Consider the following 11,866-nt stretch of genomic DNA (forward strand, 5'->3'; position numbering starts at 1 on the left):
TTTAGACATTCCAAATTCGGCCCACGACCCATGACCCACAAGCAACTACCATATCACCCATGACCCATATGTCATCCATGGGTCTTACTATGACACTATAAGCAACTACTACATGACCCATGACCCATATGTCATCCATGGGTAATGGCATTAAGTCATATGGGTTAGGGTTTAAGGGTAATGGCATTAATTCATATGGGTCATGGTTTAATTCATTGCACCTTAGGTTTTGAACCATAATAGGACTTCAACCACAATATTCTTAAGAGAACATTTAGTTGATGAAGATGTGGACTTCTCAAAATCACCGACCACCTCCAATGCACCTACATCTACTACCAAAACATGTAAACCTAAATCATCGACACCATCATCAACATGTACATCGATCACTACCGAATTCCTAACACCTACATCTACGAAAAAAACTCAACACCTACATCATCGACACCATCCTCAACACCTACATCTAAAACCAAAAATTCATCACCTACGTCATCGACACCATCCTCAGCACCGAAATCGAATACCACATCATCAACACCTTCATCTACTACCACAACCTCAACACCTTCATTGACATTGGTACCATCGGCACCTACAGTAACTACTACATCCTCCTTACTTAAACCAACTCACATGTAACCCCTGCATAACACAAATATCAGGAAAGAAGGCTACATCACATTAAAGGTCTTTTCTTAAGCGACCAATAGAAAGAAGATTGCATTTAAAATCAAGTACATAAATGACTGCATTTATTTTAACTCCCCATAGGAGTGTGAATTCACCCTACCCTTGAAAGGAATGGCCTTTCCATTTAGAATAACGACTGGTGGTTCAAACAAAACAATTTCATTGTTTTTTAGAATACCTGGGGAATGGGTTATGTGCTGTGTGAAACTCGAATCAACAATCCATTCTCTCACCCCCCCCCCCACTCCGCCTTTACCTGCCATGTTAGTGATGCATCCCGTTCTTTCATTGCAATCGGTTCCAGAGAAGTGGTTAACGAAAATTTTGTAGTTCATCGATTAGGCCTTCTATGGGATTGGAAGCAGATTTGGCGCATGCAGCCTTTGGTTTACTCTTTTCTACCTTCTTCCTGGACCACCATTTGGGATAACCCACCAACTTGAAGCATCGCTCTCGTTTATGGCCATTTATCCCGAAAAAAGAACAATGTCCGTTATCTTTGTTATCCTTAAAAATTTTTGAGTAGCGTCTTTCCTTTGGTTGATTTGCGATGTCATAATCTCGCCTCTATTCAGCCTTGAGTGTAACCGATTCTGGTGGTGTTCTTTTGTCATTATAAATCGCATTTTGTCTCTCATGTTTAGCGACGATATAGTAGGAAGCTCCCAATGAATGTTTTGGTTTATTGGCCAATATTTGAGTCTTAATCACCGTGAAGTCATCATCTAAACCCATAAGAAATTCATATAACCATTCCTTTTCTTGGTATTTCATCATCTTCTTGCTAATATCACAAGAATAGTCGTTACATTAAAAGCAAGGGAGGGGCTAAATTGATTGAGTTTCATCCCACAACAATCAAAGTTTTGGGTAATAAGATGACATAGAGGCACCATCTTGTTTGGTGATGGCGATTCTTTGTTTTAGTTCATATGCACGAGGGGCGCTTTCCTTGCCAAACCTTTCGAGAAGATATGTCAATATCTCCAACGCGGTGCTTGGATACTTCAAACTATTTTGAATGCTCTTCTCCATGGCAGTGGTAAGCCATCCCTTTATCATCGTGTCACATCGCATCCAGGACAAGTAGTTTGCAGAACCCTTTTCTAGCTTCTTGATGGTACCGCCAACAAAAGTGAATTTGTTCTTGACAAAGAGAAAATTACTCATCTTATATGATCAATCTGAGTAGTTATTGTCGGTAAGAGCTTCGTTTACATATAGTTGTTTAGGATAGACAGATGGATGAAGGTAGTAAGGCGATCTATGATCAATAGTCCCGCTGGAGGATTCTCTGGTTTCGATTTGATTGGGGTCATCGTCTCCTACCATTAATGGAGGATTGTTGTAGATCGAAATTTAGGGATTCAAACAACCCGCTCATATATATATATATATATATATATATATATATATATATATATATATATATATATATATAAAGATAGCAGACAACTAAGTCTAACTAAAAAGATAAGATAAACATATAAAAGATAAATATATGTTAAATATCATATGAAATCCAATATTTCTTGTTGGACCTTTTTGAATAATTGAATGTAGAACAATGTCTCAGCCCGTCGTTCATCACTTTTTGAGATGCCCCTAATCAATCAACTTCCTGATTAGTGACCAATTTTTTGGTCTGTAACAAATAAATTCTTGGTGGCCATATATTTCATCACTATATTGCCTAAATTAGTCATAAATTTGTAGGCCTTTATCTTAATATATTGTTCTAGAATATTGTGTTTTAAGATAATGGATATTTAATATGCCTAATATTGATAAATATAGTTTAGATTCGGAGTTGAAAAGAAAAGGAAAAGATATAGACCGAAATGGAGCTGATAAGGATCAAAAGCAAATTAGCCATAAAATATGGGGAAGGATGAAGAATAGCATCGAGAAGAGTTGGTGGAATTTGAGAACCATTGGGGCAGATAACGCTTAGCGGCGCAACTTTTCAAGCTTAGTGACGTGACTTATGAGACTCTATAAATACGTGATTTCTCAACCCAAATTATGTTTGCAGTTGAATAAAACCTTTGTTATGATGATAGAAGTCATCCAGAACCCCTGTGGGTCAATTTGAAGGCAGAAGAACACGATAAAACCATCATTTTTGTCACACCCCCAAACCGAGGATGGCGGAAACGTCCGGGGGTGAAGGAGTTCATGTATAGTATCATAACAACGAGTAAAATAGTGAACACAGTACATACAACCAATCATAAATATAATCGAAATGGTTACATGGTTTCAAATGTTACATGTTTCAAAATCGATTACAATATGATATCAAAAATAGTTTGTCAAGCGTCGTAGCGTTCCATCCTCAAAAGCTTGTAGTTACCCGTTTTTATTGATTACCTGAGAATACAAGTAATTTTGAAAGAGTGTCAACAATTAAGTTGGTGAGTTCATAAGTTTTTGTATGAAGAGTTGAAATATGTTATTTGTAAATGTGGTGTTTGTTCAAGAAAAATCCAATATTTTCCTTATAAAATGTTTTGTAGTCTTAAAACCAAAAGACTGAAATGTGCAAGTATTTTCCATACTTATGATGGTACATGAAATTTTTTAATAAATAAAACCCTTCTTAATATAAGAAGTCTTGTAAACTATATGTGTCGTTATCTGCCTATGTGAGTCGCTATAACCATACTATGACATAGTAGACCTGCTGCGACGTTTTTCAGGCGTTGGAATGTTATGACATTTGTCACCCCTGAGCTGTCGGCCGAGCTGTTGCAAGCAGCTTGGGTGTGGGTTGTCAATCCCAATATAGATCTATATCAACTATCATGCTCTCCCTACAAGAGACTATGGTTATAACTTACAGAAATTTTTAACCCGTACTCTAAGAGTACAATGAAGTAGTTTCTCACAATTTACGTTAACGAGTTCACGTGTAGAGTGAATGAAAAACCTTTTCTGTAGTGTAACTGAACCCCTTTTTGTAGTGTATTTTTAGTGTAAGGAACCATAAACTACACCTATTATAGTTTATCATGTAGTGATGAAAACCCGTTTGTAGTGAGAGTTGAACCTTTTCATAGTGATTAGTAATTTAGCAAAACATAAACTATACTTATTATAGTTCATCTTGTATGTTTGTAATGACTAAGAACTCTTACAATGAATGAGAAATTTTTGTTATTTAAATGTAACTAAACAGAAAACAGATGTAAAATATGTATTCATCATAGATAAACACTTTGCTCAACACACTACAAAGTGTGAATAACTTGTAAACTGTTAGTTATAAATTTTTACTTTTCTGTCCCTGTTTTTGTAAATATCACAGAAAAATCATTGTGAGTCGAAATCTAAATCCGTAAACTCCAGATGTTCGGAAAATATGTCTAGTATACTCACAATTTTTATTATGATTTTTAATGATTTCTAACTAGTGTTAAAATGACCATTTTCACTGACTGGTCCGAAATCTTTGCTACAGTGATAGACAGTTTTGTAAAAATAACCATAAACTGTAGAAAAATCGTATGAACTTGTGCAAGTAGTCATTTTAAAGGTATGAACTTGAACAATTTTCATATTGAACAGTTTTGAATGTTATGGAGTTTAAGGTGGTCAAAACAGATCGTGATTGAGCGATAACATTTCTGTTGAAAGATGTCATTTGAGTTTAAGCATGTTTTTGATGTTGTGACTTGTATTCTCCCCCATAAAACTAGATAAAAACATGAAAAGAAGGGGGTATGAACTCACCTTGAGTGATTCCTTGAGATGGATGTTGAAGAGAGGGGGGTTTCCAAGTTAAGAACACTTGGAGAATGCTTGAGGATTTGAAGATCTAAGAACAAATATGACGATATTTGCATAAGAAATCCATGATATGAGTGTAGGAATGTAGAATATTCAAGAGTGGAAATGAAGAACTTACCAACAATAGAGGAAGAGCTCGTGACTTCCTGGAGTTCTTGGTTCCAGGGAGGAAAAATTGTGAATGAGAGAGAGAGAGAGAGTGTGTTTGTTTTAAGAATGTGGTGAATGGTTATTTTGGGGAGTAAGTGAGATATAGATCTTTTAGGTGGATTTAGTGTAAGTAAGTCAAATGGAGTGTTCGAAGAGGCATAAAAGGACTGTGATTTGATGTGCTAAGGAGTGAATAGTGACATAAAGTGGGTATGGTGTCATAACTTCTTGGAAAAGTCAACCAACCCTTAAATAATGTCTTGTATAAAAGATATTATTTATGTTAAAGATTTCCCCAAAATATGATTAAAATATGAATCTATGGGGTCTTATATGTCAAAATATAAGTTTGAGTGAAAATTCCCCGTCAAAATCATCAAAAATGGGCTTAAAACGCGAAAGTGGTCAAACACCGGGAAGAAAGGAGCGAACCTGCGAAGTCTAGGGGTCAGAGGCGAAGTTCGGTTGTGAGGTCTAGGGACCGAAGTAGGTGGAACCGAAGTGGAGGGACCGAAAGTGGAGGGGGGGCCGAAAGTCGCAGAACCGAAGGTAGGTCTCTCGGACCGAAGGGTCACTCGGACCGAAGGTTCGGTTCTTAAGCATGCTCGGTTCACAGCAGGTTCGGTCTTCGGTCCTAAGTAGGTTCGGCTCCAGGGGTTTCGGTTCTAGGAGGCTTCGGTCCTTAAGGGGGCTTCGGCCCTATATGGCCGATTTTCAAATAATCTTCCCTTTTCAAGTGGTTTTTGACTAAGTTAAGGGTCGGGATGCCCCGGGTGATTATAAAAAGTGAAAATGGATTTTGAGAGAGATTTGGGAGAGATTTAGGAGAGATTTGGGAGAGAGAGAGAGAGAGAGAGCGAGACTTTGTTTGCGACCTTTGTTAGTGTTTAGCCTCTTAATGCAAGGTTTGTAAACCCCGTTAAGCCTCGTTATGAGTGTTATACGCCCAGTGAAGGGTATGTAATAGTGTTTTATCGAGTCGTTACATCACTTATCTTGATTAGGGCTTAGATTTCCTGAACACATGAAACCTCTAAGTGATACTTTGTACTAAACGGTTGTCACATCATCCCCCCGTTAGAAGGAATTTCGTCCCGAAATTAGCGTTTCGACTGGGACTTCAGGCGTTGGGGAAAAGATGTGGTACTTTTGTTTCATCTAATCTTCGTGTTCCCAGGTGAACTTGGGTCCTCGTTTAGCGTTCCATCTGACCTTCATAATGGGAATGCGACTTTGTTTTGTTCTTTTGATCTCTCGGTCCACGATTTCTACCGGTTCTTCTACGAAATGGAGATTCTCGTTGATCTCAATCTCGTCATGAGGCATGACGAGAGTCTCATCGGACAAGCACTTCTTTAAGTTGGACACATGAAAGGTAGGATGAACATTATTGAGTTCCTGCGGCAGTCGAAGCTTGTATGCTACTGGGCCAATCCTGGCGAGGATCTCAAACGGCCCGATATACCTTGGATTTAGTTTCCCACGTGATCCAAAACGTATTAATCCCTTCCAGGGTGAGACTTTTAACAGCACCCAGTCTCCGACCTGGAATTCCAAGGGCTTCCGTCTGTTATCGGCATAGCTCTTTTGTCTGTCTCTAGAAGCTTTTAATCGTTCTCGAATCTGAACAATCTTCTCAGTCGTTTCTCTTAGGATTTCCGGGTCAGTGAGAGTGCTGTTAGGGACCTGTCCCTTAGCTAGTTGTGTGTCACCCACTTCATCCCAACACAATGGTGATCTCCACTTGCGTCCATAGAGGGCTTCGAATGGTGCGACCTTGATGCTAGTGTGATAGTTGTTATTGTAGGAGAATTCGATAAGTGGTAAATGGATATCCCAAGCTTTACCAAAATCTATCACACACGCTCTTAGCATGTCTTCTAGCATTTTTATAGTTCACTCACTCTGCCCGTCGGTTTGTGGGTGGTAGGCTGTACTGATGTCCAACCTAGTCCCTAGAGATTTTTGAAGTGACTGCCAGAACCGTGAGGTATATCGACTATCCATGTCGGAGATAATGGATATTGGTACGCCATGCAATCACATGATTTCCTTAATGTATGTTCTGGTCAGTTTTTCCATCTTGTCGGTTTCCTTGATTAGCAGGAAGTGTGCGGATTTGGTCACCCTGTCAACGATCACCCAAATGGTATCGAGACCACCTGCTGTCTTGGGTAACTTGGTTATCAAATCCATCGTGCTCCGCTCCCACTTCCACTCGGGTATCTCTGGTTGTTGCAACAAACCCGAGGGCTTTTGGTATTCTACCTTGACCTTGGCGCAAGTCAGGAACTTGCTCACGAAGGTAGCGATGTCAGCTTTCATGTTTGGCCACCAATAAAGCTTTTTAAGATCTAGATACATCTTGTCTGAACCAGGATGTATGGAATATCGAGTTTTGTGTGTTTCATTCATGACGACGTCCCTAAATCCACCGAACTTCGGTGTCCAGATCCAATTCATGAGATAACGAACTCCATCGTTCCTGACTTCGAGGTTCTTATCCATTCCTCTTAACGCCTCTCCTGTCACATTTTCTAGTTTCAATGCTTCCAGTTGGGCCTCTTTGATTTGCGTGGACAAGTGCGAATGGATTGTCATGGTTAAGGACTTTACTCGGCGACCCGAGTATTCCTTTCGACTTAAGGCGTCAGCTACTACGTTGGCATTACCTGGGTTATAACGAATCTCACACTCGTAATCATTCAGTAGTTCTACCCATCGTCTCTGCCTCATGTTGAGCTCTTTTTGATTGAGGATGTGCTGAAGGCTTTTGTGATCGGTAAAGATAGTACACTTTGTTTCGTAAAGGTAGTGCTTCCAGATCTTTAGGGTGAATACTACTGCTCCCAATTCGAGGTCATGTGTGGCGTAGTTGACCTTGTGTGTTTTTAATTGCCTCGATGCGTAGCCAATGACCTTTCCTTGTTGCATTAACACACATCCAAGACCCTGGTTTGATGCGTCGCAGTAGACCACAAAGTCTTCATTTCCTTCTGGTAGGGATAAAATCAGGGCGCTGCACAGGGCCTGCTTTAGTGTTTGGAAAGCGACTTTTTGCTTCTCTCCCCAGTTGAAAGTTACACCCTTCTGAGTAAGGATGGTAAGTGGATTGGCAATCTTGGAGAAGTTTTGGATGAACATCCGTTAGTAGTCAGCGAGGCCTAAGAATTGACGGATTTCTGTAGGTGTCCTTGGTGCTGACCAGTTCTCGATTGCCTTGATTTTGGAGGGATCCACGTTTATCCCTTTCTCGGTAACCACATGACCGAGGAAGTCTACTTCTCGGATCCAAAATTCGCACTTCGAAAATTTTGCATATAATTTCCCTGCCCTTAGTGTCTCCAATACCTGTCGTAGATGTTGGCTATGCTCTTCCCCACTCCTTGAATAGACTAGAATGTCGTCTATGAAGACAATCACGAACTTGTCTAAGTAAGGTCGGCACACCCGGTTCATTAGATCCATGAAAACTGCGGGTGCGTATGTTAAACCAAAAGGCATCACTACAAACTCATAGTGACCATACCGAGTCCTGAACGTCGTTTTAGGAACATCCTCCTCTTGGACCCGTAGTTGATGGTATCTCGACCTCAGATCGATCTTTAAGAAGTAAGATGCTCCTTGGAGTTGGTCAAATAGGTCGTCGATTTGGGGTTGAGAGTACCAGTTTTTTATGGTAAGCTTATTTAGCTTGCGGTAGTCGATGCACATGCGGAACGATCCATCCTTCTTTTTCACAAACAGAACGGGTGCACCCCAAGGCGAGAAGCGTGGTCTGATGAACCCTTTGCTTAGCAGTTCGTTTAGTTGGCTGGATAGTTCTTGCATCTCGGCTGGCGCTAGGCGGTAGGGCGCTTTGGCTACGGGGGTAGCTCCGGGAATTAAGTCGATTCGAAATTCGACTTATCGTACGGGTGGAACTCCAGGAAGGACTTCTGGAAATACGTTAGGGAAATTATAGACCTCCGGAATGTCTTTGATGTTCTTTACCTCTTGTTTCTTATCCACTACGTGGGCTAAGAAGGCGTGGTATTCCTTGCGGATATACTTTTTGGGCTTTGGCGCAAAAGATGATTTGTAGGTTTGTACTAGGTATGTCGCCATAAATGACGAGCGTTTCGCCACTTGGCCGATTAAGACGAACGACCCTTTCGTAACACAGAATTTCAGCGCGATTTGAACTTAACCAATTCATGCCAACGATGATATCAAAGCTTTTTATTTTGACAGGCATTAGGTCGATTTTGAATGAATGGTTATCTATAGTAAGGGTACACCCTGTGTATATATTGTTAGTTCTCTCTACCTCCCCATTTGCCATTTCTACGACGTATGCATCTTTTAATGATTGGGGATTTTTTTTAGTAATTGTTTGAATTGGTGGCTAACGAAACTCCTCTCCGCTCCACTATCGAATAATATGCATGCATATGAGTTAATGAGGAGAAACGTATCGGTAACCACCGTGGGATCTTCCATAGCTTCCCATTGCCCTAAGGCCAAGACCCTTCCGACACCGCCGAGATTTGTGTTCTTTGCCTTTGGGCAATCTCTTTTGAAGTGCCCAGTCTCCCCGCAGCCGTAGCAGGCTCGACTTGCCCCGACGTTGGCGGCCGAGGTGGTTTGTTGGGTTGGCAACTTGCAGAAACGAGCGGTATGCCCTTTCTTGTTGCAGTTGCGGCAATGCATCTCTCGGCAAGGGCCGGTATGGTGGAAGTTACACTTGTTACATTTGGGGAGGTTCCCAGCATACTGCCTTAGTGGTGTTGGAGCGGCGGGGTTAGTGGCAGCGCGAACCACCACTATTTGTTGTTTCTTGGCTGGATCCTGGGCCGGCTGGCTCTTCTTGTTGTTCCAACACATTCTTTTGTTGTTTCCCCCTTTTCCTTGATCAGGGGTGGCCGCCACAGTGTCATGGTTGACTTTATGGTCAATGAGTTGTTGTGCTAGCTCCTTGGCACTGTCAAAGGTAGTTGGTCTTGATGCCAACACACTCCCTTGAATCTGGGGGTTAGTCCCCAGATGTATTTCTCCACCTTCTTACTTTCCGGGGTGACCAACCCGGGACATAGTATGGCCAGATCGCTGAATCTGGCAGTGTAAGCTGCGATGTAAGAGCCGATCATCTTGAGGCCCAGAGTTCCTGTTCTAGTTTCTGAATCCCGCCCCTCGGGCAGTACTCGGTCAGCATTAGGGCCTTCAAATCCTCCCAGCCCATTGCATTCGCCACTGGAAGATTTAACGACTTTACGCGACCGTTCCACCAGGTAAGAGCTCGGTCAGTGAAAGTACAAGCTGCGAATTTGACTTTGTTAGCTTCCGGACAGGGACAAATCTCGAAGACTGATTTAGTCTTCTCGAACCATTGCATCAGAGTGATCACGCCCCCGCTTCCATCAAAGGATTTGGGTTTGACATTAGTAAAATCCTTGTAGGCACATTCTTTAGCGCGTCCCTGACTGTCTCCCTAATTAGACTGTGTGGCTTCACTTCCCGAACCACTAGTGCCATTTGTACCGATGTGTGACATTACGGCTGCCACGGCTGCTGCTACGACAGCTTGGAACATTGCGAGATCAAACTATGGTGGTAGCGGAGGTGGTGGTGGTGCGTTGCTGGAACGCCTGGGATTTCTCCGTGGTGGCATAATTCTGCCACAAGTTTTTAAAGACGAAGTGATGGTAAGTCCTTAATAGTAGTGATAAGTCGATTTTTATTTGCACTAGATTATCTGTATTATGTCCCGACTTTAAAGTATTTGCAAGCGATTCATAATCGAAGTCTATGTAAAATAAACTTATGAATTTAATAGTACTGTTTCAAACGAATTCTTGTGACTTGATCCATACTAGGTCCTTACTACAATCGCTCGGTGTATACTTAGTTATACACAATTAAGATTTAATAGATCTTTAAATCTAATTGATCTGCCCTAAACCCACAACCAAACAAAGAACAGGATCTAATGCGGAGACACCATTTCTAAATCGATAGACTCATAACTATATATAACTTTATTATATACACTAAACAATCGTAGACTTTACCAAGTAACGATAAACACTGTTATGAATGTACTGTAGTGCTCCCAATGAAATAATATGCATGCACATTTCATTAATATGATTTAGTACATAGTGTTTGGAAATTTTGACCCTGATGTAGGTCTACATCATATTAATGTAAATAAGATTTTGACAGCAAATAAATCATTCGACTAGTGTAATCACTTAATCGCAGGATTGAACCTATACGTACAGGAGAGTAGCACCAACGCATACACATAAACCTAGTTTATAACAAAATGTGAGTAGTGAAAGCACTACTCGAGGCGTGTGACATTAGCTGGTCCCTGCAAGGCGGCCATGTGTGTACGCATTGCCCTAACCTCTTCCCTATCCTCAGCCGCTTGGCGTTCTGCTTCCATCAATCATCTTTCCATCATGGCCTGACGCTCTAGATATTCTCGAATTTCCCTCCGGTCGGTGGTAACTTCCCTCTGTAGGGCCTCAGTGTGATCTCTAGTGCGGTCGTGATCCTCGTCTAAGCGACGAAGGCGGACTGCAGTGACCTCCGTGGTTGCACCCACCTCCAAAATCTGGTTGGCGGATGCCCTGGCCTGCTGATTGTGGCGAGCGATGCGGTAAACAATGTCAGGGAGAGCCCTGTCTGCCGAGCCTCCCCCGTCGAGGTAGTAGAAACCTCTGTCCATTCCATAAGGAGGGCGTTGGCCATGTTCTCGGCTCCACAATCTCAGATTCACCCCCCATTGGGGCGTCGGGCCCTGGAAGTCTCGTCCAGGGGCATGAGCAGCGAGTGGATCGTAAACCTTGGGTTCCTTTTCAGAGTTCTCTTCTTTATCTTCCTCCATTTCCTCTTCTTCGGGTTCCTCCTCGAACACTCCCTCGGGATCTTCTTCTGGTTCTTCTTCTAACCAACCACCGTTTCCCTAGTTCGGAAAGTAGGGGTCTCCAGGTAAATGGAATCCTGCCATGACGTCTGTACGAGAATAGGGGTGTAACAGGCACATAATGATTCTAGAAATATTGCGCTAAAGTAATAATAAATACTCCTATAGTATTTTAAACGTTTTGTTTGATTCTTAGAGCAATTCTTGTATGGGTTTTGGTATGTTGATACACTTGTCTCCCACTACGACTATCCCCTGGCATATGCTAGTCATTTCTCGGATGAATATAGTTTATCAGGCTATATTCGTCCCAGA

General features: G+C 41.7%; 1 protein-coding gene across 1 annotated transcript; it reads right to left on the bottom strand.

The window, feature by feature from the left end:
* Positions 1-1,263: 1,263 nt before the first annotated feature.
* On the bottom strand, positions 1,264-1,866 carry LOC145127140 (uncharacterized). The gene is made up of 2 exons (XM_079062390.1): positions 1,580-1,866; positions 1,264-1,480 (listed from the first exon to the last, which is right to left on the bottom strand). Exons 1-2 carry the CDS (start codon positions 1,864-1,866, stop codon positions 1,264-1,266), a joined length of 504 nt encoding a protein of 167 aa, XP_078918516.1.
* Positions 1,867-11,866: the final 10,000 nt, after the last annotated feature.

The sequence above is a fragment of the Lactuca virosa genome, chromosome 7 (genome assembly GCF_052849685.1).
Source record: "Lactuca virosa cultivar CGN04683 chromosome 7, Lactuca_virosa_CGN04683_v6, whole genome shotgun sequence".
Taxonomy (NCBI): domain Eukaryota; kingdom Viridiplantae; phylum Streptophyta; class Magnoliopsida; order Asterales; family Asteraceae; genus Lactuca; species Lactuca virosa.

Coding starts and splice junctions, on each gene's coding strand:
- LOC145127140 (XM_079062390.1), bottom strand. CDS start 1,866: ATGAGTAATTTTCTCTTTGTCAAGAACAAATTCACTTTTGTTGGCGGT. Junction 1,481..1,579: donor AAACAAGATGGTGCCTCTAT/GTCATCTTATTA, acceptor TTGTGATATTAG/CAAGAAGATGATGAAATACC.